This window comes from Asparagus officinalis, chromosome 5 (assembly GCF_001876935.1).
Source record: "Asparagus officinalis chromosome 5, Aspof.V1, whole genome shotgun sequence".
NCBI lineage: Eukaryota > Viridiplantae > Streptophyta > Magnoliopsida > Asparagales > Asparagaceae > Asparagus > Asparagus officinalis.
This window is the reverse complement of record NC_033798.1, coordinates 122658112-122685574: the sequence shown is the minus strand read 5'-3', so window position 1 is coordinate 122685574 and position 27463 is coordinate 122658112. Positions and strand designations below refer to the sequence as shown.

Genomic DNA, 27463 nt, shown 5'->3' with positions numbered 1-27463 from the left:
ACGGGACATGATACCATGCATGGCCCACTTGCTCGGTCACAAGTCTCAACACAAGGAGACTTCTTTTTTGTCACTGATGTCATCTTTAGAAACAGAAAATTCCACTTTACTTTCTTGATTTGAAACAACACCTTCTCTTTTCAAAAAATAAAAAAAAGCACCTTCTATAACAGGTTGTCCAATGACACATCACCCACCACTGACATAGTTGAGACAACATCGCTTATCACATAAGGACTACAGTAAAAAAAATTGAAATGATAAAATTTGCCAGAATCACTGCACTTATCTCCTGTTATCCTATCATTTGTTTGTTATCCTATCATTTGTAGTTTTTCGAAGCGGGGCAAAACTTGCAAAAAATGTTTCCTTTTCGGTAGAAATATTATGATAGTTAAATAAAAACTGTTGCTTTCTAATGGAAACCATACAATTTTCTTATTTACGGTTAGGTCTACAATTTACAAATCAATAGTATTTTTCCCTCAAAATACACTCTTTCTTCCTCTTTTGATCTCTTTCGAAACCCTAATCAAAACCCTCCACTGCTACCCCGACGAGGGTTCCTCGCCGGCCATCAGAATCCGAGGTTATTTTTCTTCCCTGACGAGGTTTTCTTGTTCTTAGGAAAACCAAAGATTAGATTTGTAGGCTTATATCTTGAATTATTATCATAGTTATTATTCGCTTCATATTTCGTTTACGAGCAAATTTTGATCATTTATTGAAGAGCTCGTCACGTTAGGAGGATGTCAGCGAATCAAAATCACTTGCCTTTCGAAGTCGGGCAAGAGGCTGAATCAAAGAGCTTCATGAATGGCTATCGCAGTGCTTGGTTCCGCTGTAAGGTACATTTTTGGACCACGCTCTCGTTTCCAGTGGTTTTTCCGTTTCCAAGTATTTTTATATGTGATCTTGCGTTGTGCTTGCTTATGATAGTTTATTATTTCAATGAATATGTTTATTTTCCGGATTGCTCGCTGATATATTTGATTCATGGATTGGAGTTCTCCTTGGGTAGTTAAGTAGGTTGTTCTTCAAACACGGGTAAAAACCGATCTTCTCGTTTGTGTCAAAACTTCATCTCAGTTTTGCATGAAAACATATGATTGACATTGAATTAGAAAATATGAGTTCGTTGCAGGGTGAAAATGCCATAATTTTCTCATAGTGAAGTGTATTTTACGACTTATTTCTGTTGTGCTCTCGTTATGGCTACAAAAAATTAAATGTTTTTTCTGTGGTTTCTCTAACATAAGTATACTGTATCATAAATTGTGTTTCCGTAACTGGCATAACCTTTCTGACCTTATATAACATATGGAAAGCTAAGATTTAGAGTTGGCAGCTTGAGGTGACGCTTGTTTGAAGGTGTTGCGTTGATTGTGCGGTTTTAACCCACAGGGAAGTTTTTTTTTTGTCTGAAGTAATCCATGATTATTAGGTGGGAGAAATTGTAGCATGCACATTGCACAATAAGATATCTTTGATATGTGAAAGCACTGTCATGTAAAGTATGAGATAAATGCACTTTATATGGGGATTAGAAGCCCCTATATATTAGTTTGTAAGGCCTCTACAATAAAAGCATGTCTTTTTGTTAGGTTGTTATTGCTTGCCTTCCATTGCACGAATGCCTCTTATCTCCCACTCATGATATTGATTTTTATTTGAGTCGGTACTTATTTGATTTCTGAATACTCATAAACATACTTTTGCTTAATCTCATTTTTGACGCTTGCTTCCTAATCTATTAATCTTATGATTTCTGTCAGATAAAAGACATACGTGGAAAGAAAGGAAATATTCAATATTTTTTAGAGTTCTTTGACTTCCCAGATGAAAGTAAGTAATTCTATAATCTCATTGTTATCTATCGGCATGCAAGTTTATGAAGACAATTGTTTTCAGAAACTGTGATGGATGTTCTTCACATATATTGCTTGTCCAGTTCCGCAGATGAGATAGGTAATTGTGAATCATTTAGTTGATTACTTAGGAAGAGGTGAGTGTCTTGGGGAGGAATTGTATAGCTTATTAACTTTGCTTCTGACTTTTATATATCATTCTTTATTTCAGTATTTTTTTAACTGGAGCCATATTAGCATGTACCTGCAACATTGATGATCACCAATTAAAATGGTGGCTACCAATAATCATGTTTGGCTCATTTGCTCATAACTTGATGTTTACAGGGATAACATGGACAAAATTGTATCAAAAGCCCCTACGATATTCTAAATCACACGACGACAATAAACTAGAGCTTATGGTGCGCCCGACATTCCCACCTTACTTTCGTGAAAGCGCACGTCCTGACTCATATCCAGCAGTTGATGTCGTTGCTATTGCTGAGGATGACTGGGAAGTGGGGGATTTGGTGGATTGGTGGTCTGATGGTTGTTTCTGGTCTGGCCGAGTTACCCAGATATTGGGAAATGATAGAGTTGAGGTATTATTTTAGCTGGAATCAGTTGCTACATTTGGTCAGTGTACTCCTATGAGATGTATTATTGTGATTGCATATACTTTTCTGTTTGCCTGCATGCCATCTTCAAATGATGCACCAACTGTCATTAAGCAAGGGGTCAGATGCCACACCTCTTTAATTTCCCAGTCTGCGGCATGCAACAAAGACCTGGATTCTCTTTGCATAGTGTGGAGTAGTCACCATGATGGAGAATTTAAACCTAAAGTCGTCATATATTATTGTTTGAAATAAATGAATATACTTTCATCTACTAACATCGTCTATTTAATTCTTCCACGACTGCTATTGGACTTACTTAAAATCTATGACTACTGACTAAATTCTTGAGATTCTATTCCACCTAAAATTGGGTTCACTTCTCTTAATGAGTTAAGAGACTCATATTAGTCATGTAGCATTTTCGTGGAGACACTTTAGTTAATTTCTTTCAGGTTCTAATCAACTTCTTATATTCTTTTTTTTTGAGGGAAATTTTTTTCTTAGTTTTATTTGCAACATTTTAAAGTGATTTTATCTTTGGAATTGTGACCTACACCCCCTCTTTTGCCTTTCCTTTCGCTTGTTAGGTTCTTTTTCATTTCTAAGCTCTTAATACTCTTGTAAATTTCTGTATTTATTTGGTAGTGTATCAAGTGCATAAAGATGCCTCCTTTCAAGAAATCTTAAGCTTTGTGCATCCTAGATCAACTGCACTCTAACTGAATACCAACTTAAAAATTTATAGATACCTACTTAGGCCTTTATTTTGGTCCTAATCTAACTTTTATTAGCATCTTAGCTTTATTGGCATCACTGCAATAGTTTGTTTTTCCTTCCACGCTGTCAAGGATGCAGAATGATTAGAATTGAATCATCTCTCAACTTTATCATTGCTACAAATCTGAGATACATAACTAGTATAACCATTCAACTGTACAGTTAATTACTTTAACCTCCATCTCTCAACTGTACAGTTAATTACTATAACCATTCACCTGTACCCTCCATCCTTCCACGCTGTCAAGGATGCAGAATGATTAGAAATTGAATCATCTCTCAAATTTATCATTGCTACAAATCTGAGATACATAACTAGTATAACCATTCAACTGTACAGTTAATTACTTTAACCTCCATCATTCATAAAGTTTGTTTAGTAAATTTGTACCCCTGATGTGGCTTGTAGATGGTATCTTTTGTGAAAGAGAAACTTATCTTACTCAACAACAACTCCCTGTCATCCTTTTACTTGTGAGGACATGTTCACTGGGTGGAAATTTACGATCACTGGTTTCACATGTTTATTAAACATCTTATTAAATATCTTTTACCATAAACATCTGGACTAATGTCTAGAGGTAAGTTGTGCAGTCTAAATTCTCTATTTTAATTCATAGCTGATGGTGGGTAATACTCTATTACGATTACTCTGTTTCAATTTGAAGTACTTTACCACCTGTGTATAGTAGTAGATTTCTGATACTTTGCGCGTTGGCCATTCCATCACAATGACTCCATCCACTTTTCTAGACTTAGTTACACATACACATACAAATATAAATCCTTTCTTTTTAAATAGAAATATTCTGTGTATTGGAAGTTTGGAACTTTCTAATCACTGTCATTGCCATATCGTTTGTTTCACTTGCCAGAGGTTGACGATTGCATAGGTCTCACTTCTCAGTAACACATTCTTATAAACAAAATCATAATTTTTTACTTCCTCTTTCTGCATGCTTGAAAATATTTTAAATTAGTTCTTGAATTATAGAATTGAAGAAAACACTTAATGCATGACCAAGCTTTTTCCTAACCAGTGGATTTTGCCAATAGGCGTTTCAACATATGTGAGTAAAATACACAATGTAAATTTCCTATCGGGGTGATTTCACATACCCTGTCAAGAGGGATGGATCAAGAGCTATACTAGTCGGAGTAAACATGGCTTGTGATACCACTAGCTTTGGGCTGTGGTTTATTATCCAGCCGTGTTGACCGACAAAGGGAATAAGTTCTGGAGAAAAAGAATTAACAGGTTATAGGAGATGCTAAGACATGCATGACAAATATATAGGAGTTTTGAGATTAATTACTGAATAAAGATCTGAAATTATATTCCAACTTTTTACTCGGCTGTTTTTAGATTATGTAGTGTAATTTTGTACTCGGCTAGTTTGGATTTTATGATGCCTTAAACTTGAATAAGAATCCTTATAATCAATCTTATCATCATTTAATCTCTTTCTCTTCTGTACTCTTTGTCTTGAGAAGGTATAGTTTCTCTTGGGTTCCATGAGAGTGCACTGCATGCCGACTAGCATTGTTATCACTAGCCTGTTACACAAACATAACTCTCTCACCCAGTTTCCAGCTAGGAAAAAGGTACCAAGTTGACAAGTTCACAAGGTTGACTCAGACTTCTTTTGAACCTTCTCTTTATAGATGAATGCTTGGATAGCCCACCCTATTTTGTTTGAAGGATTGAAGGATTAAGCGCTTAACTGATGATGATTATGATGCTTGTATTGAATTAAGTAGGCTTAACGTTGACATAGTCAATTGCATACTGTGCGTATGAACATTTATTCCTTCTTAGTTTATGATCTCATCTCAAGTTATTTTTAATGATTATGGATATCCCAGCTGCTTTAATGAGTTCCATTTTTGTGATAACCGAAAGTGAATTTTCTTTGTTATGATCAGTCATCACTAATAGGGTACACCACAAAGAAAATAGTTTGAAAATAAGAAAATTTTCTCTGTTTATGTCTAAAGATAAAGTTGCCAGATCCTCCAATTGGTGAAGGAAAAGTTTATGAAGCTTTTTGCAAGGACTTGCGGCCATCCTTAAACTGGACTCCACAGCATGGATGGACAGTACCCATATCAAGGGTGATTTCTTGTGCTCAAGTTATGCAGTTATTTTCTCCCTTTTTTCATGAGTTCCTAGTATAATTATCTTATTGCATGTTAACTAGGAGAAGCTTGTTTTAGTAATGACGGATCAAATTAAGATACCCGTAGTCAAGTTCTGCTAGGCTTTGGTAAATCTTTGTTTCAGAAGCCTGATGCGAATGCGACAATCTTACAGAATCTTTGAGTATGCTGTATTTTCTACCTATCTTTTTGAACTGTAAAGAAAAGTCTGTGTAATTATTTTGGGTAACGAGTCATTAGATTTGGGTCTTTAGCCTTCTTGCCTGTGAAGTGTTACCACTTACCACTTACCAAATATTTACTAGTGAAAGTTTCTTTGAAAATAATTTTATACTCAGAAGGACTGGTGAGGTTTTATTACAATCATGTCTGTCAGTTTGAAGTTAAGCATGGAGTATGAATGAGGACCCATTGAAACTGAACCATGGAACATGAGAGGTGGGCAAATAGCTATAGTACATGCAACATGGCAATGTCACTGCAAGAAGTGCATGTTACAATTTCTACCCATGTGCGGCATGATGCAGATTGAAGCATGTATTCTTGATAGCTCTCATGCATCATGAGTTTCTTTCACTAAAGGATATTTTTGACTCATCTTCTAAATCAACACTTCTGACAAAAATTCCACTATATCTCTTCTTCTCGTCTTCTCGTTGTAATTTTAGATGTCTACCTTAGTTAATATGACGTGTGATTTCAAGCACAAACTTCTGAGATGAAAAAACTCTCTCTTCATGGTTTACTTGACAATTTTATATTTTTTAAATGGTTAAAGGCGTAAAACCATTAGTTAGATTATCAGAGTGTGGTTTCTGGATAGTAAGGAAACAAAATACAACATATATGACCAGAATACAATTCCTTAGTTCTTTTATTGTGTACTCAATCTTCAGTTACTTCCTGTAATGCTCTACTAAGTGCTAATCCTTAAACATAGCAAGGCAAATGGTGCTTTATTAGTTCATCACGCAGCATGTATGGCTTCTGAATAGAGTGGTATTTGTGACCTGTACCCTGAACCTGACCTCGTCAAATGTGTAGTAGTTAGGAGATCTTCATCTGTGGAGCTGCGTGGTTAAGCCTTGCTTACCAACTAGTTTAGTAGGTTAGGTGCTGTAGAGCCCATGTAATATTGATGGTAGTTTTGCATGGATACTTGTGTATATTTCCAATACTTATTAGGTTAATGTCCTAATAAGTATTGGATTGAATTTTACCAGGTTAAATTCTATATGATAATTAGAAGACCAGCAATGCTTTATGGATTGGAATGTTGGGAATTGAAAATAAGTATGAGTATAGCAGAAACGAGAATGTTATGATGATCTTGTGGGTATACACTAAAAGACGGGACAAGAAATGAGTACCTCCGTTGTATATGACCAAACCACCTCAACTAATTCTCTCATTTTATCGTCAATAGGAGCATCTCATCCTTAATATCAGAATGAGAAAAATACAATAAAAAAAAATAGAAAATAGAAAATTGAGTTTGAACATGTGCTCTTTCATGAAGGATCTTGCTAACAGATAGGGATGGGTCTAGAAATTTTTTCCTCATGAGACACCTATACAATTATATTACATATTAGTGACTTCTACAATAGAAATTGTACCCACAAAAAATATTTATATAATAATTACAAATATCTCACCACATAATAATTTTCTTTAAGATTTTCATATCAACACATAATCATTTTCATTTTCATCATAAAAGTCAACAAAACATTGCTAAATTCCGACATTGTCATTCACATTTGTTCTCTTTGTGGGAGACACCAAGTAAAAAGCTCGTGGGAGCACCTATTAAAAGTGTAAATAAATCCTAATATATTAGAAATATTTAAGGGGGCACGTGCCCCCACACTCATTCCACTTTTATCCGTCCCGGCTAACAGATGTTATACGAGATTTATGTATGTAATATATTATCACTTTGCAAATGCATAGTTAAGGTATAGGATATATGTATAGTATTCAATTTTTTCTGTTCTACTTTAATTGTTAGACCCAAATTATTATAGAAAAACAGACTTGTCTATACAAAGATATCATCCTTTTCTTGCCTGATCATCTGCATTTGATATATGTTTTTTAGCAGAGATTGATTCTAACTTACTAAATTTACTTGTTTGTGTGTTATGTTGTTTTATTCTACTTCTTCGAAAAGTTAACAATAATTTCTTTCACTTTGTTTTGGTTGGCGATAGGAGTATGGCAGTTCTCAGTATTGCGCTCGTTTGGTTCAGCCACTTAAACAAGGTAGTGTTTTTCATCTTTGTATGAATCTTTTCCCGAATGTTTAAGACTCTAGTCATGAAACATTGTATCATAAGCATTTATAAGTACAATGCAAATATGAAGCAAAAAATGAGCCTACTATCATTACAGCGGGTCAACGATTATCCTTATCATTACTGCGGGTTAGAGACTATCCTTATCGTTTTTATTTTCTTATTTGTCTTGTATTGTTTTGTTTTAGTCTACAGTGATATCAATTATCAAGGTGCTAGGCACAATGCAGGGCGCTAGCCCTTTAGACGCACTATTCGCAAGGCATAATATGGTGCGTCTGCCTCAGTTAGGGAGGTGCACAACCCAAAAGTTTATAATTATCACCTATCAAAATACATAATAAATCTTAATCTATAATCTTAACACACCAAACAGAGTGAATAATGTTCCACAAATCAAAAGTCAAGTCTAATATCCAAGAAAATGATATTTCACAATTCACAGAATCACAGACTTCGCAGTTTCGCTACAACTTTCATGCAAATATGCATTATACATGTTTTGCAATCTTATTAGACAACTAAATCAAATTCTGTATAGGTTCATGGTAGTATAGCTTATGTTTTTCCGTTATAAAATTGCGATCAATTTGACCATAAGTTAAACTTTTGATATTATATAAACTTTTGATATTATAGTAACTCAAACAGAACTCTTTCAGTACAAATGAAATATAAAACCAAGATAAGATTAGCACCAAAAAACAGCAAGTCAAGCAAAATAGAACTAGCATCAAGCAAGGAAAAAGAAAAATTTGAAAAAAAAATAGTAACTCACAACATTATGATATCCTATGATAGCCTTACAATACAAACAAATGAATGCCAAGATAAGATTAACTACCAAAAAATAGTGACTCAAGCAAACTCTCACATCAAGCAATTAAAACAAAAAAGAAGAATTTTTTGAAAGAGGCCTTTTTTGATAAATATTTAGCAAGAACGATCGCTTTGCTAAAAATTTAACAAAATCAATCTCTTTTTGGCCAGCTTACCAAGACTGGCTAAAAAGAAGTTGATTTTGTAAAATATAAGTTTCAAAACACTTCGCGCCCTAAACAAATTGAAAAAAACCTAGGGGACTAGTAGTTCTGTAGGCTTTCTGCACAATAACAACCCCCCTATCCCTCCATCACCACTACTATCTTCTTCTTCACCCCCCCTCCATCACCACCACCATCATCTTCTTCTTCTTCACTATAAATTACCCATCAGCTCACCAAGGCTAATCGCTGCCCTCTTAACATCCTCCTCCGACATCCTCCTCTTCCTCTCCCCCTCCATTAAAACCCCTAAAATCTAACACTCTCCTTCTCAAAAATCCAAAAACCAAAACCAACCATGGTCGACGTTGATCGCCGCTCAACCCCCGCCCTAACTCGCTCCCTTNACTCTCCACCTCCACACCGTCGGCCTCCACTCTCCACCTCCCGCTCAACCCCCACCCTGACCCGCATCGAGTCTACCATTGGCCTCACCTTCCCTCCCGACCTCTTGTGTCCTCCTCTCCCTCTCCTCCCCTAGCTTACCCAACTCGTGCTCCCCCTCCCTTCCCTCCCTCCGCCCTCCCTCGACCTCCCCATCGCCACCATCTCCTTCTAGATCGCCCACAACTCCTTAGCATCCTCCTCCGGTGGTGGTGGAGGGAGAGTAGGGTTTTTTTGAGAAGGATAATGTTAGATTTATAGGGAAGAAGAAGAAGAAGATGGTGGTGATGGAGGAAAGTGGGTTTTTTTGTTACTGTGTAGAAAATCCATAAGACTACTAGTATTGTGGATTTTTCTCAGCTTGTTTAGGGCGCGATGAGCGACCACTAAACAGACGGGACTAGTAGTCCCGTGTGTTTTGAATCTCATATTTTATAAAATCGATTTTTTTTTGCCAGCTTTGATATTTAGCAAAACGGTCGTTATCAAAGCTGACTAAAAAGAGGTCGATTTTGCTAAATATTTAGCAAAACGGTCGTTTTTGCTAAATATTTATAAAAAAAAGCCTCTTTCATAAAAAATTCATAAAATAAAACTGAACAAACAGTTAAACTCAAAGCAAAACAGCAAGTCAAAATATGATATCCCATTACAATAAACACAAATATTAAAATCAAGATAAGGTCAACTACCAAAACATAATTAACTCTACCAAAATAGAATTAGCATCAAGCAGGCTAAAAGTTTTTTAAAGAAAACTCGTTGGTCCCGTCAATCGCCTGTTTGTCATTTGCTGCGATAACTGATCATCGTTGTCTGCCTTTCGCTCGTCGTTTTCCATTCACCATTTTCTGTTCATCATTTGCGGCTTTTGTGAGAGAGAAGAGACACGGTACAGAGAATCAGGAGCCCCAAATCTGATTTGGGAGGGTATTTCTAATAAACGGGTTTTACACTAGCGCTTATTGGGTGCGAGACCCGATTCGATAGGTTCCAATTTTAATTAAATGAGGCAACACTTCAATAATGCCTCAGAAGAGGCGATGAGTGCTTGGAAGAATTTGACATCATACAAACATACTGTCAAGAACATCCTATCTTTGTAGAATGCTGTGTTGTTTATCAGAATCTCTCACTATGTTCGAAGAGCTTTCATTGACTTCTAGGTTCCACTTGACTTCTAAAGGTTAGTAGCTGTAACATGTGTTGACCTTTTCATTCATATGACATTAGGGGTTTGTGTATTTAGAAGACAAAAGGAAATTGTTTGGGATGTTTTAAACATGTGCAGCGGTAACCAATGAGTGTATCTATTAAAAGTGGCGGCTCATAATTGAAGAAGTGATGCTGACTGGGGGTAGACGTAAACAAACATATCGTGGTAGTAAGAGATCTTATATTTTTTAACTTAACAAGTGAAAATTGATTATTTCATGGAGGAAAATGAATCATGTAAGTGGAAGGATAGGGTGGGATAAAATACTTTGCCATTGTTGTTTGGTTTATAATCTTTTTGGTACAGGTTCTTTCCTAGTTGTCCTTTCTGTTTTTGTTTTCCAAGTCAATGCTAAAATATTTGATCACTTAGAAACCTATCCATATATTGCAAGAATAGCACCACAATATTCAAACTTATTCACATTATCTAGCAAAACTCTGGTTTTAAAGGGTTATCTTCAGACTTCTGGCGAAGCCTCTATTCTCTGCTCTCTGTATAGTGTACACTAGTCATTCCCAAAAATAGCAAAACTTAGTACTTTGGTGGGAATATCTATTACAGTTAATATGAATTAGCCCCTTCATAAAGTCTAAATGATAGACTAATGCTTTGTGGAAGCCATGGCTTTTCTTGCCTAGGAAAATACCTCCTATTATGCATGCTCTACAACCTTGTGGATACTCTGATAAAGAAATATTAACTTTAACTTAATTTTCATGTAAGCCTTCAGCTCATGTTGTACATCTTATATCAAGTGGTTTAAGGGAGATTTTACCTTTAAAGCTCTGCTTCCTAATAAAAGTTACTATTCACGGGATTGCAGATGAAGAAACTGAAGGAGATGCTCTTGTGAGAAATTCTACAGGTTGGTAGTTGTATGGAATATAGATTTCCCCCCCAAGCTTCCATGTGGTAGTTTCCTGTTCAAGGAAAAACATATCTTGTTTGTAAGGAAGACAGTGGTTTCATAGCAGATGCATTCAAAATTTATTTTCCATTTCTTAATTGTTATCTTTTTTGCTAATGTTGATGCAGAAGGAAATGATATAGCAGCACACTTGAAGTCAGATGGCGTCGCTGAAGAAAATTACTCTTGCAACCATCCTTCTTCCTGCCTGAAAGAAAGATGAATTCTCTCAGACCAACGTCATTATCCAGAGCAGGTCGATTTGCTTCTTCAAATTTTCAGGCGAAGTTACATAGCAGGCAAAGTAAATACATGGCTTCAAGAAGACACTCAGATACAGTTGAATCAGCCGTTATGGAACTAGAGGAAGTTGCAAACAAGATAAGGTGGCTCAAGGGACTTTTGCAGTTCGGGTTTGGGTGGTCTAATGCAATGAAACCTTCATGGAAAATCTTGGAAAACTCTGGACAACACGTCCATAGGTGATTGTTTAAACATGGTAAGTTTTTTATTTGATATGTCTACATGCAATCTTTGTCTGTTTTCTTTTGATAATCAGTTATTCTTTTATACTCAAGAGTTTTGTGATTAATTGTTTTTGGCTAACCTAGTAACCTGCCTAGCTAGTATGTTGTTTATTTATCTATTATGTTTCATTCCGTTGTTGCTTAGTATATGAATTCTGTAGAACACAGCCAGAAAGAAACATGCCCGTTAGAAGTATGAATTTTTTGCAGTTAGGCATTACTTGGAAATGTGTTTAGCACTCTACAATAAATATTTCTGGCATGTGATACATGTTTGTATGGCACGAGCTCTATTTGCAATTTGTTCCGTCTTATTTTAGTTTTGTAGTCTGAATATTTGATGGTCCTTCCATTTTATCTTGGGGTGCATTTTTATTTAATATTAGTAAAACATTGTTTTCCTACTGTTAAAGGAGGAAGAATGATGATGATAAATGCACAACATAGTCTTGTTTTTTCCTTCATGACTTTATATTGAATAGTGATTTCTCTTTAGATTTTAGAAGCTACGCTAGTCTTTCACCAAAATAGATTCTTATACAGAACATTAATCATGCTGTTGTGTTGAAGGGTATAAAACATTACTGAAGATTGACTGGAGGGAGATGATAAGTACTGTGCATAAGCTGTTGGGTTCAATCAGTGTGTTTTATGAATATGTGCCTTGACCGAAGATCATTTATTAATGACAATGTCTTTGGTCGCCATCAAACATCATTTGTTGCAAGGAGTCTGCGAGATCATGGTGAGAAGATGAACGTTAGATGATGACAAACCTCTTGGTCAGTTTTTCTTTCAATCCAGAACCTAACTTTCCTGGTAGTTAGGGTGTTAATCTGTTATTTTTTGTGCTCGAAGTCGCTGGCATAGAAGCACTCTTTACAATTTGCACTTCACTCCCATATTTATGCGTTTTCTTCTGCCTTACTGGATTCATAAGTGTAAACCATTGGATCTGTGGTGTTTGCTATGTTTCTATGAATGCTATTGGTGTTGGCTGCCCTGGTTTTTTCTTGCAGTCATTACCATTGTCGCCCTTATAGGTCTAATTTTTGGTGTTTCTTTTTCTTCAAAATAAGATACTATTCTCAACGAGCTAACCCTCCCTAGTTTTTCTTTTTAAAGCACAAATTTGAGGGATATGTAATTAGTCTAAGCATGCTTATTTATACAATGACATTAGTGTCTTAAAGGAAAACTGCATTCCAGATCGATTTGAATTTGTGGAAGGGTTAACATATATATAGCTAGCTTATTTGCAACTGCACTTAGGTGGCGTTTGGTTGCTTGCAACTATAGTTGCAATGTAAGTGTCACTTGCATGCAACTAAGACGTTGTAACTCTTCTTACATGCAACTACAGCTGTAATTGTTTGGTTCAAATTTTAAATTTTGCAACTTACAGTTGCAGTTGATTTTGCTTGTAACTTAACACCTGCAACTTATTTTTCACCATTAATAAATTATATTTAAGTTATTAATTCCTTCCGCACTTTTGAAATATTTATTTCTAAAAAAATAATTGCTTTTATTGTTAAGTAAATTGACTTCTATTTTTCTAAAAGTTATATGAGATATTTTTTTAAAATAATATTTTATTAAAATTTTAATTTTAAAAAAATAATATTGTTTATAAAATAAAATAATCTTGTAAAGTAATTTTTTTGTAAAATATAGTTTGTAAATGAATTTTATTAAAAAATAATTCATTTTCATAATCTTTTGAAAAATACTATTGAAATTTTCAAAAATAATATTTTAACAAATTATAATAGTATTCAAGGAAACTTTTAGTTTTAAAAAAAAAATACTTTTAATTTATTTTTTCAAAAATTAATAATTTTTTTATAATTAGTTTTTTGAAGATTTTTTAAAAAAAATAATATTTCTTCAAAAAATAGTTTTTCAAAGAATTATTATTTTTTAGAAAATTATATTTTTATAAAAGTAGTATATTAAAAACAATATATTTAATTAAAATATATTATTTTGAAAAGAACATGTTATTTTAAAAAGTAATATAATTTCAAAGATAATATATTTTAAAAATAATATATCTTTAAAAAATTAATATATTTTAGAAAATAATATGTTTTTAATAAAATAATATATTTTAAAAAACTAGTATAATAATTTTTAAAAATAATGTATTACTTTAAAAATAATATATTATTTAAAATATATATTTTAAGAAAATTATATTATTTTAAAAATATATATTTTAAAGATATAATCTTTCTCAAGAAATAGAACTTTTTAGATATATTATTTTAAAAAATAATTTATTTTATGAAAAATAATATTTTTAAAAGATAATATTTTTATTTTTCTAGAATAATATTATTTTTTTCAAATAATTATATTTTATAAATTATTGTTTTTTAAAAAAATTATCTTACAAAAATATTTTTTAAGATATTACTTTCACAAGAAACATTTTTTAGGAAAAATATTTTTAAATGACTTCATTTTCAATACTTTTTAGAAGAAATTATTATGGTAATAATTTTTTAAAAGATTATTTTAAATCTTTATTTTGAAATATTAAGTATTTTTAATAAATTTGGGTCAGTTGTAACTGTGAGTTGCGGCCGTTTTTTACGTAAGTCATATGTTGCAACTAGGAGTTAGTTTTACAATTGTGGTTATAACTGTAACTGTGAGTTGTAACAAAACAAAAGCTTGCAACTGCACTAATTTGACCCAGTTGCATGCAACTGGAGTTGCAACTACTCCAGTTGCGAACTACCAAAAGCTTGTAATAGCATTACTCATTGGTAAGTATAGCCGCGCGAGAACTTTCTTATTTTCTTTGTCAGCAGATTTAATGAGAGTACTTTTCATTGGTTACATTTTTAACCTGCAGAGGTCAGAGACAAAAAGGCTGCTGGAAAAATGAAGGTGATATGTGGTATAACCTTTAAAGTTTTAATATGTGTAGAGAATGTATTGAATCACTGATAATATTTCATTACGGATAGAAACATCAGAGTTGAGAAGTTTTCGTTTGTTCGTCAGTTTGCGTTTCTGGTTGACGTCTGTGTGAGATGTATCCTTGTCCGATTTTTTGATCCCTGCGTCATCACACTTTATCTGCTGCTAATGTGAATTAGTGAGCTTTATCTGCTGCTAATATGAATTAATGAGGTACTTGCTTCTTTAACTCGTTGGATAGTTTGATCGTTTCAAAAAAGTATTCTTAAGAAATGCTCTTGACTTTATTTTCTAAAGGTTAGTATGGAGTAAACTCGAGGATGACTGAGATTTGAACGTAAAATAGCATATGGGGATAGTTTTAGAAATGCGCATGATTTGAGAGGTTTATATAGAAAATCACACATGCGCACCCATCTATGGAGGAACAACTCATTCCTACCCGTTTTCCTCTTTTACATATTCATTTGTATTTTTTTAGACTAAATTGCACGAATACCATAAAGTTTCAGGTTACATTTTGGTATAATAAAATATCATAAAGTTTTTAAATTTTGCTTGTTGCTATCGTTGATCATGTGAACGTGAAAATTTTCACCCGCATGTTTATTTGTGATACTTACATGTTAATTTTAGAATTTTTAACTGATAATATTTGTTAAATTTACTATTAAATTAATTAATTTTTTTTAAATTTATCTTAATTCTACTTTAAAATAAAGTTGAGATATGCGTAATGAAAGTTTTAACATGCCATTTAGCCTTTTTTTTTAATAGATTACAAATCTACTCCTTTTTACTCAAACGAGAATCCAAAGAATTACTATTCATTCTAAAGTAATTTTCTATTTAATACTGTGGCGTGAGGTTCTCTGCACTTGAAGTACTGTTTATAATATAGTAAAATATTGTAGTATAAATAATAAATTAAATATGATCCTCCGCAATTAAAGTTACTATTTATGCTACAGTGTTTTACTGTATCATAAATAGTAAAACAAATCTAATGTACTAAAATTTAGATTCTTCTTTTAAGTATAGAGGAGTAGATATGATTTCTAAATCAAATGTATTAAAACTTGGATCCTTTCTTTAAGTATAGCGACGTAGATATAATTTCTAATTTTAAACATACAATAATTAAATCAAATGTATTAAAACTCAGAGGGATACAAGTTCAAAATGTAGTGCTTGCACAAGGTGCACATTAGTACTACTAATGGGTAAACCCTTCTTATAATATATTATTATTTTAAATATTTTGTTAACATAGGCATCCCAGCGGATCACATGGCATAATCTTGTCGCTTTCCGGTGGGGGGAGCCGATGTTGGATTCCCGTCTACGCTAAACGCGGTAATTGTGGCGGTTGGTGTGGTTTTTATGTGTGCTAAATTTGCGTGCTTATAAAATCAAGCTCATATGTATCTATTAAACCACAAAAATAACGTATTTATTTCTCTACAAATCATCTCTTACTCATTTCTTTGACAAAGGAATCATCAAGCCCATTTCTCTAAATCTTTAATTAAAGCCCAAACAAGGCTCAGCAACCAGCATAATGGATCTAGGCCCATTAGCCCAGTTTCCACCCAATAAATAAAAGACTACAAAGAGATCTAAGTTCATCAGTAAAAGAGGAGTCCATCGAGAAAATCGTCAAAGAGCTCGTAGCGATAGAAGGGGAGATCCCTCCTTTTCTCTTTTCCGAATCCCTCGATTTATCCATCGGCGATGAGTTCGAGAGAGGATAAGAAGAAGAAGGCGATGACGGGATCCAGCAGCGGCCGCGGTGGTATACGGACGCTCGCGGATCTGAACCGGCGACCCGACGCCGGATCCGATAGCGATTCTGATGGGCCGCAGGAGTACTACACTGGAGGAGAGAAAAGGTGAGATTTTTCACTTGATTCAGGGTTCTCTAACGTAAGACTAGGGTTTTTGGATGTGACATCTATGCGATCGAGCGAAGTTTCTTGATGTAGGGTTTGGTTGATTATGTAGCTAGGATTAGAATTTGAAAACCTAGATCGTGATAATTGAATTTGAACCAATTCCTTGTTTTGAAAAGTTTGAAAATACGATGTGGTTGGGATTGTACATGGTGAGTTTAACTGATTGCTTTGTCAAGGGTGTGAGGAATGGATCGAGCAAGATTACCTGATTGAGTTTTTTTGGTTGATTTGTAGTTATAGAATTTCAAACCCTAGATTGTAATAATTTAATAAATCCTGTCTTCATGGCTGTCAAGTAGGATATTGCACTGTAAGTGGGAAAGTTAGGGATTTTTCATTTGATTCGTAATTCTTAATATGATGTGAGAATCCACTTAATCTAGAGATTTTGGATGTGCTATTTTTGAAATATGATGTTGTTGGGATTGTATTTGATACGCGTCTAACTGATTGCTTTGTTAGGGTTGTGGATGTATTGGAAGGACAGTCCCTGATTTAGAGGTTGGTTGACTATGTAGTTAGGACTAAAGTTTCAAACCATAGATTGTAATAATTGAACTAATCCTTTCATTACGACTATCATGTAGGGGTACTGTATCGGAGGAGAGGAAAAGTAAGGTTCATTTGATTCAGGTTTCTTAATGATGTCATACTATAACCTATGTTTGTAGCTTGATCTACTTCTAGAATGGAATGGAATATTACTTAATGTAGGGTTTTTTTACTTTGTTGGCTTGAGTGAAAGTCATCTGATTAGGGTTTGGTTGATTATATATAGTTAGGACTAAAATGTTAAACCCTACCCAAAAGGGTCTAGCGGAGCTGATAAGCTGCTTATAAGTAGTACACCAAGGTGTCATGTTCGACTCTCTTGGGGAGCACCTATAGGAGATTAATTTCCTAGAGCACTCGAGGTTGTGCGTTAGGGGTTGACCCTTAGCAATGCCCAGGTTTATACCCATGGTTGAAGGATTTTGGGGAAGTTCCCTTGTCAAACCCAAAAAAAAAAGTTAAACCCTAGATTGTAATAATTGAACCAATTCTGTCACCACAACTCTCAAATAAGTATATGCTGGAGGGCAGGGACAACTTAAGGATTGACGTGTTGATTTATTTTTCTTTTATAATTTTAGTAGATATAAATTTTCGGTAGTCTGTATATCATACCATGTATGGTGGTAAATTAAGTATTCTTTTAGGATTGGTTTATATGTTAATAGTTCTGGAAGTCAGACATAAAGTTGGCTTATCAACGTTTGCTCTTTAATTCACTGTTTTGGCTTACAAAGATGAGACACCAAACCTAGAGGGAGGCTTCGGTCATGTGCTACCCTTTTGGAGAGGAGTCAATATGCAACAAACAAAAAAGCTTGGTTTTCGTTATTTAAAAGTTGCACAATTTTAAACTTGGATGGCTACAGTGGAGTAACAGAAAATTCTTGTGGTACTACTCAAAAGACTACAAAAAATCCTTATCACAAAGACAGTAGCTTAAAACCGTCAAAACCCATCAGAGCTATTGGGAGGAATATTTAGGGGAATGACTTGTGGCGTATCTAGAAAAATTTTCTTAAGGGTGGACGACAAGTAACTATTTATCTTAAAATAAAATATAACCCGTTAACTATATATTGTCATAAAATTTCTTTCTATGACTAACTTTTAAATGACTCAAATTCTCAGAGTAATAAAATAATCCATTAAATCATATATTCCTTTTACACTTTAATGTATTTAAAATTTTGAATAAAATTGAAAAACCTACTTGATAAACGAATTAACTTATTCAATTGGATTCTTGGTGTATTTAATTTTTTTAGTATGCCAATAGAAGAAAATATGTGAATGTGTTAACTAATAACCGAAGCAAACAATGTCAAGTCTTTATAAAAACAATCCAAAATAAATTTTCAACTCATTTGATATTTGGCGAGAAGTTGAGGAGTGGTGGAGGGGGATCAGAGAAGTTTGAAGTAGCGGAGGAGATAGGACAACCCTGACGTGGGTGCGCGTGCGCAGGTCGGCAAGGGATTATGCGGAGATTGAGAATAGAGTTATGGCTTCGATCTTTGCTCTTTGAAATTGGGATGATGATCCCAGGAAAGAGGGAGGGAGTTTTGGATAATAGGTAATGGGGTTTTAGTATTAAAATTTGGTCTTACTATTGTAGTGTATGGGCCCATTCGATCTTATTATTTTAAATTTAAATGGGCTTCTAATTTCTAAGCAAATGGGTACGCTAACGGTCAGGGTGCAACTTGTTAAAATTTATGGGAGGTCGATCGCAATCACTTGAAGGCTTTAACTGCAAGTTTGTAAATTTTATGGGTGCAACAACACCCTAAGTGGGTACCTAGATCCGCCTTTGGGAATGATAGACCCGTACAGAGAAATGGTGAATCTAACCTAAAGCCAATGATCTTATCTTTTTCAGCTTGTATATTCTATGCTTCCCTTCATGTAGAAGAGCCATTGTCGCTTCTTGTTGTTGTTCATAGAGATACAATGAATATATTTGTGCCAGTGTTTTCAGAGACGTGTGCCTCACTGCACCTCATACGCCTTACGATACGGGGCGGTGGCGAAGCATCTCGCCTCGCATCTGACGCAACGACGTCTTTTGCGCATTGCATACATCTTGACTTTGTGCAGGATGCATATAACACATACCTTCATCCGCCCCGCGTCTGATGCAATAGTGTCTTTTGCGTCTCGCATACATCTTGACTTTATGTAGGGTGCATATGGTACATACCCATATATGGTGCATATGGTACATACCCATATATGGTGCATATGGTACATACCCTCACATATTTTTGTTTGTTAATGTTTTAATCGAGTCTTTGTACTTGATAATCCATATCTCAAAAAGCAAAATAAAGCCATTAGGCATTTTTAGTAACCTTCAATTGATGACCATAACTAATTTCTTTGCTTGGATATTAGTCTTGATTTGATATTTGATTTGAAAATTTATGAACTTTGCTATTACGTTGGGTGTTAGCATTAGAAATTAGACCTCATATTATGATTTTGTAGTAAGATATTATTTATCCTGATATATTTTTTATGTGAATTCATAAACATGTTCTTTCGTACTTGATTATCTATCTAGAAATATTATGTGTGCGGTGTGCATCTGGCATCACTCGAGCGTGCACCCCGCATTGCACCTTGCGTACATGCGCGTTAAGATACTTTGCGCCCCGCATTGCGCCCCGCGCATTGACAACATTGATTTGTCGTCATAAGTTGTACGGATCCAAGTTATGGTTGATTATTTATCTAGAAAAATTATGTGTGCTGTATGCACCTTGCATCACTCGGGCGCGCACTCCGCATTGCACCTTGCGCACGCGCGTGTAAAGATACTTTGCGCCCCGCATTGAGCCTCGCGCATTGACAACATTGATTTTTAACCATAAGTTCTACTGGTCCAAGTTATGATTGCATTTAAAAGTCTAAACTGGACTGATTATAAACTTTACTTGAGTCACAAAGTCATATTTTCAACCTGTAAGTTAAATGTTCGGACTTAAAAAATTTTAGACCGATTATAACCTGGAATCACAAATTCATATCTTCATTCCATAGAGTGGGAACACAACTAGAGCTCTGGATCGACCATTTTTTATATGTGAAAAAGGTAAGTCTCCTTCAAAGTTTCGAATCATTTAACTCACATGTGGCTCTATGAATAGGTCTTACTTTCAAAAGTTTGGATGTGATGTATAAAATGTTATTTTTGCTTATCGATACAATTATGATGATAATAGAACGAACCAATACTGCAGCCACAAGTCCAAAGATTATGTTATGTAATTTAATAATCTTCTAATGCCTTCTCAAGAGTAATTCAATAGTTAGTTTCATGTTTTGAGTTAATATATTTATATCTTTGAGAAAAAATTAATATTGAAAACGTAAGCATGGTCCAGAGCTCCTGTGACTGATCAAATTTGATTAGACTAAATGTTGATGAGGAGCTCAACTAAAACTGATTTCTCAAACCTTGGATGGAACTATATTCTGTTAAAGGCCTTCACTTTGAGATAATTAACCTCTTGCAGGTTTATTGACTATTATGCTTCCATAATACTATATGCTGATCCTACATACTTGATGCTTGCAAAAACTATGGTTATCTAATTACTCAAATTGAAACTTCGTGAAGTATGCAAGAAAATTTTTGGAGCAATCAGTGTCTTCTGTTAACACTGACCGAGTTTTTTTTTTAATGTTGCTTAAATTACTTATCTACTAACTTAGTATTGCTTCTACTATGAAAAGGTGTGTTCTTGTATTGTTTAATTGCTTGATTAATTCAATAATTCGTGAAAAGTTGAAATGGTTGCTGGGAGTTTCACCAACTTTTTGTTCATTCTGCATTCTAGAACAATCATTGTCAACATAAGATAGTATCATCTTTTCAGCTTCTGATGCTTGGTCCTTCTATGCATGTGGTTCAATGAAAAATAGGTTGTTTGGGGAGAGAAAGGGTGCACGTGCTAAACTTTTATGAGTATTTGGTATGCTTGAAGTGGGCTGCCTTGTTCGGTTGCATCTCAAGGCTAATTAGGTTCTTTTTTTAGAAATTGGGACCAGAGATGCATGTGTTTGCTGCTCTGGCGTGTCGTAGAATTTCAGAATAGGGATATAGATGCACTAAAATACCCTATGAAAGATTTGTAGCTAGGCATTAAAAAAAATTATTCTAATTTATAAATATTCTACCTGAAACAATTATCAATATTTATGACAATGCTAGTAAAATGCATGTATGCATCTACGAAGTGTGGTTTCTCATCATTCATGCAGTAATTTATTGACATCTTTATTCAGAAATGGATGCTTGATTTTGCAAATTTTCAGAATGTGCTAGAGGGAGCTATTAAAAAGTATTCACTAATTTGACTATGTATCCAAAAAGCAGTAGGCAGTGAATTTGACTATGTATCCAGTATCCAAAAAGCAGTAGGCATATGCATATGATATATGGCTGCGACACTGGGGTAAACTTTTTTTGCTGAGTGCTTCAGTACCCTTATTCATTTTGTAGGTTCACCATATCAAATTGGTTTATCTTATGCAATCTGCTTAACTCTTTTGGACAGATGTAAATATCTCAGGCAACAAGTATTTGGTAATTTTAGCTTCTCAAACAACAAGAAAACTCATCCAAAACTCTTTTGCAAATTGTTGGCTACAACTTTTGAGTATCAAATGTTTCTTGCACATCAGTTGTCTTCTGATCTGTTGTTTTTTCAAGTACTTCTCCTATGAATCAAAACTGCTGCTTTTTTTTTTTTTTTGATGCTTGTCATGCAGTGGAAATGCTTGTTCCTTGCACAATTAATTGTCTTCCGATCGTTGTTTTTCAATCCTATTAATCAAAACTACTACTTTTCTTTTATTTTTGATGGAGTGGTTGCTAATACTGTACTTGTCATGCAGTGGAATGCTTGTTCAAGATCCTACCAAGGGGGGAAATAATGTTGATGCACTATTTGATAGAGCTAGGCAAATGGGAGCTATGCAGGGACCTTTTGAGCCTCATACATCTTCAAGCTCAAGAAGTTTTACTGGGACTGGTAGACTTCTCTCAGGTGAAACAGTACCTGCAGCTCCTCAACCACCTGACAATGTTATCCATAATATATATTTTTGGAGGAATGGGTTTACTGTTGGTGATGGACCATTGAGAAGGTTTGACGATCCTGCAAATGAATCATTTTTAGAGGTATTTCTCATACACTTGTACTTTCTGATATGTCGTCTTTTGTTGAGATGACCATATATTGCTCTACGAATGAAATGAACAATTAGGACTTACAAATTGGGCAGTTTTGTTTCATTATTACCTACCAAGTTGAAGTTCAACTTCTACTTCACTGGGTGGACTATACTGCGGTCTAAGAGAGGAAAATTGGTTTTTTGATGGCCCTACCTGTGAACTTATTTTTTTCCCTTGTCCAAAATCTGTTTGCTGAGACAATCCTGGTTACACTCTGTGAACTTGTCGCATTGCCAAATATGGCCTGGAAGAGAACTGTGTGTTTTGCAATTCCTTGGTCCTGCATATTCTGCACATAGAATTTTCAGAAACCAAACATTTTCATCTGTTTGTTTATTAAGAAGGTAAAGGAAGCTATTTGTCATGGAGCTCAGCATGAGTTGTGTATCACTCATTTGCTAGTAATTATACATACCATACTGACCTTATGCATGTTTTTTATTTTCTAGATTCTATGAGCATTTATCTTTGTTTGCCGTTTGGATATTTACATGAATAATACTGTTCAGACTGATCATAACCTTATACAAATGCACCTTAAGTCAAGTCATGCTTCTACGGGTCTTGGAACTCGGTTGCAAACTACGTCGGCATATGTTTTTGTTTCCATTAGATAATATATGCAAGATTACTTTCCTTATCCTCAATAAAGTTATCACCACAGCCCATTGTTCTCACTTTGAAACGAATGAAAGTTAGACAAACCTAAAGTCCTGATTAATATCTGATTTTTGTAGAGCATCAAAAAGCAAGAGTGCCCTAAGGAACTGGAGCCAGAAGACAGGAGGTCCACAGTGCACGTTAACCTGATAAGGAGAGAAGAAAACTGCCCTGTATGTCTCTAATCAATAATTCGCCATTTCCTGTTACGTCTCTTTATACCTTGTGCTCACCTTTAACTTGCATTCTTTATTGCAGGAACCAGTGAGGCATCTGAGTCCATTTCAAGGAGTAGGAAGAACTCTCGGCGGCGAATCTTCTTTTACCGAGCCTATTAACCAAGAGCCTGATACTGTAGCTGCTGCTGCTCCTGTGGTAGCGGACGATTCTAGGCCGACTACTTCAATACAACTGAGATTGGCTGATGGTTCGAGAACAGTTGCACGCTTTAATACTGACCATACTGTTGGGGATATAAGGGCCTTTATTGACAACCATGCAGCAAGCAGTGGAAGAGCAGCTCCGCCTTCTTATACGTTGCAGACTGTTGGGTTTCCACCCAAGAAGCTTACTGATGCTACCCAGACTATCGAGCAAGCTGGCCTTACCAATTCGGTGGTGATTCAAAAACTCTAAGCTGTTTGTGTGCAGAGTGAGGACAATTTGTAAGGATTTTAAATACAACCACTTTTATCTCTTAGTAACTCATTTTATAAACTGAGATGGCAGCTCATATCTAGTATATATTAGTGAAATACAGCGCTTTCGAATTCAAACATGATCTGCAGTTAACTTTAGCGTAGTGTTTTCTGAACACCAATATTTATTGTTCGACCCTCGTGCGTCTTTGATGATCTTCTGCTGCTATTAAATTCTGTTGACGTTGGGACCGTGTAGAGGCTGGTTGGATTATATGAGGCTGCTATCTTTGATGTCTTTTAAGTTTTATCCTTCTGGTTTGTATACCCTCTTTGTATCTTTACCAAGGGAATCCACAAAGATAACACAATACTAGCTTTACTTGACTGATTTTTTTTGTATTTTGGCAGTATATATATAGAGATTAATGGGTATCATTGTCATAGGAGGAGATTTCACTCTTTGTCGTTTATGTGGCACAATCCCTACCATCCTCGTAAAGTAGGCACAAATCTCCATCAACTCGCACTCTCCCTCCTACTTTATGAGGATGGTGGGGTTTGTGCCACATAGGCGTCAAGGAGGAAATCTCATCCTATGACAAGGATACCCATTAATATATATATATATATATATCTCTCTCTCTCTCTATATATATATATATAGAGAGAGAGAGAGAGAGAAATATGTGTATGCTTGGTACCAAACACAAATTTTGTACTTGGTAGTGAGGTGGCACAATCCCCTCTACTCATTCAAATGGGGGACCACATTCACATGAGTTGAGGAGTGCATTTGCATATGATGTTTTTGTTTCCATTAGATAATACTGGCAAGATTACTTTCCTTATCCTCAATAAAGTTATCACCACAGCCCATTGTTCTCACTTTGAAACGGAATGAAAGTTAGACAAACCTAAAGTCCTGATTAATATCTGATTTTTGTAGAGCATCTAAAAAGCAAGAGTGCCTAAGGAACTGGAGCCAGAAGACAGGAGGTCCACAGTGCACGTTAACCTGATAAGGAGAGAAGAAAACTGCCCTGTATGTCTCTAATCAATAATTCGCCATTTCTGTTACGTCTCTTTATACCTTGTGCTCACCTTTAACTTGCATTCTTTATTGGCAGGAACCCAGTGAGGCATCTGAGTCCATTTCAAGGAGTAGGAAGAACTCTCGGCGGCGAATCTTCTTTTACCGAGCTCATTAACAAGAGCCTGATACTGTAGCTGCTGCTGCTCCTGTGGTTAGCGGACGATTCTAGGCCGACTACTTCAATACAACTGAAGATTTGGCTGATTGGTTCGAGAACAGTTGCACGCTTTAATACTGACCATACTGTTGGGGATATAAGGGCCTTTATTGACAACATGCAGCAAGCAGTGAAGAGCAGCTCCGCCTTCTTATACGTTGCAGGGACTGTTGGGTTTCCACCCAAGAAGCTTACTGATGCTACCCAGACTATCGAGCAAGCTGGCCTTACCAATTCGGTGGTGATTCAAAAACTCTAACTGTTTGTGTGCAGAGTGAGGACAATTTGTAAGGATTTTAAATACAACCACTTTTATCTCTTAGTAACTCATCTTTTATAAACTGAGATGGCAGCTCATATCTAGTATATATTAGTGAAATACAGCGCTTTCGAATTCAAACATGATCTTGCAGTTAACTTTAGCGTAGTGTTTTCTGAACACCAATATTTATTGTTCGCCCTCCGCGTGCGTCTTTGATGATCTTCTGCTGCTATTAAATTCTGTTGACGCTGGACCGTGTAGAGGCTGGTTGGATTATATGACGGCTATCTTTTGATGTCTTTTAAGTTTTATCCTTTGGTTTGTATACCCTCTTTGTATCTTTACGCAAGGGAATCCACAAAGATAACACAATACTAGCTTTACTTGACTGATTTTTTTTGTATTTTTGGCAGTTATATATAGAGATTAATGGGTATCATTGTCATAGGAGGAGATTTCAGCTCTTTGTCGTTTATGTGGCACAATCCCTAACCATCCTCGTAAAGTAGGCACAAATCTCGCATCAACTCGCACTCTCCCTCCTACTTTATGAGGATGGTGGGGTTTGTGCCACAATAGGCGTCAAGGAGGAAATCTGTCATCTCCTATGACAAGGATACCCATTAATATATATATATATATATATATATATATATATATATATATATATAGAGGAAAACTTATGTCAACTTAAGTGGACGTCCACTAAGTTTTCTTAGTCATTGATGATCACTTGATTGAGCTACATTGTGGATGATCCGCTCCGTTGAACTTGATCTACATATTTAAAACCCAACACACCAAATTTGGGGTGAATCCGTCATGGTTTGACCCTTCATCCACTTCGCTATAATTTTAACGGTTTCGAATGAATAGAACTTTTACATGGCTCGACGGAGGGTCAAACCATGACGAGATTCACACCAAATTTGGTGTTTTGGGGTATTAGAATATGTAGATCAAGTTCAACGGAGCGATCATCCATAATGTACGGCTCAATCAAGTGATATCAATGACTAAGAAACTTAGTGGACGTCACTTAAGTTGACACAGTTTTCTCTCTATATATATATTATATATATATATATATATATATATTATATATATATATATATATATATATATATATATATTATATATATATATATATATTATATATATTAAAGTACTTGTATATGGACTCGGCGAATGTTATCCTTCAAACTTAATTGTCTGCTTATATTAAATTTAAATTGAAACCTCTATTTACGCACGTATGATTTCAATACCTCTAATGATTGTTTGAACATCCGGTCTAAGGAGTGCGGAGAATTCCGTCAGACATGATTTTCTCAGGCCGTGATCTGAACTTCAAAACTACAAACCTCATTTCGAGGGACGAAGCCCAATAAACCTCTGTTCCTTTGCTCCCATTTTCAGTGGTGTGTTTTGCAGCCCGAGAAAACTTAGTTTTAGTGGATATAAACAAGGTCTAAAAATTAATTTTTTTTCTCTTGCATAATTTGAGCCAAGTTCCGATCAAATTCTAGCTCTTAAAATTTAATTAACGTCAAACACAGCTTTGTAGTTTGAATTTGGAAATTTAATTAACGTGTTATACAACACCTACCTTTTTATAAATCTAGCATTTATCTTTAAGATTTGCGCTTAGGAGAGAGTAGGAGACCTGAAATTTAATATTCAACTCAAATAAGTGTCCTTGTCACACTTGTGGGAGGAAACCAATCTTTATAAGATGAAATTGCATATTTCTTCTCTAAGATTTGCTCTCTCGGGTGAGGAGTACACCTGAAGTTCAATATTAATCAACTTTATGTCTCCGCACACTTAACAAAAGTAGCTTTATTTGTGGAGGAATCTTGCATATGTCTTTGGGATTTAATTTAATACTCAACAGGTCAAAGTGTTTTTTTTTTCACCCCCCTGGATTTCTCGAGCTCTTTTGCCAACGCATCTTAAAGTGCCAAACAGGTGAAGGACTCTTGAAGGTAGTGCAGTCAAATTTCAACATCAACAACATGTATAATGAATTCCACACGTCTTCAATTTCCCATGTCAAGAGAATATATGCGTAGATATTAAGATCGCTGTCTCACGGACCATGGGAGTAGATACAAAGGAGAAGAATTAATTTTGTCGAGGAAGGGTTCAAATTTTAAGACACTCTACACTCCCAT

The 27463-nt window shown here is 35.1% G+C and overlaps 3 protein-coding genes and 1 long non-coding RNA gene across 4 annotated transcripts; all 4 read left to right on the top strand.

The window, feature by feature from the left end:
- LOC109842534 lies at positions 484-11483 on the top strand. The gene is made up of 9 exons (XM_020411400.1): positions 484-589; positions 731-848; positions 1776-1845; positions 1912-1968; positions 2196-2452; positions 5246-5362; positions 7624-7675; positions 11177-11218; positions 11389-11483. Exons 2-9 carry the CDS (start codon positions 750-752, stop codon positions 11481-11483), a joined length of 789 nt encoding a protein of 262 aa, XP_020266989.1. The 5' UTR covers positions 484-589; positions 731-749.
- Positions 12360-14920, top strand: LOC109841058. The gene is made up of 2 exons (XR_002247139.1): positions 12360-12569; positions 14654-14920. It is a non-coding gene; the product is annotated as an uncharacterized LOC109841058 (long non-coding RNA).
- On the top strand, positions 16349-24029 carry LOC109841057 (plant UBX domain-containing protein 4-like). The gene is made up of 4 exons (XM_020409921.1): positions 16349-16613; positions 22134-22419; positions 23211-23306; positions 23392-24029. Exons 1-4 carry the CDS (start codon positions 16456-16458, stop codon positions 23767-23769), a joined length of 918 nt encoding a protein of 305 aa, XP_020265510.1. The 5' UTR covers positions 16349-16455; the 3' UTR covers positions 23770-24029.
- Positions 24244-25283, top strand: LOC109842533 (plant UBX domain-containing protein 4-like). Its single transcript, XM_020411399.1, has 3 exons — positions 24244-24330; positions 24902-24935; positions 25024-25283. Exons 1-3 carry the CDS (start codon positions 24244-24246, stop codon positions 25281-25283), a joined length of 381 nt encoding a protein of 126 aa, XP_020266988.1.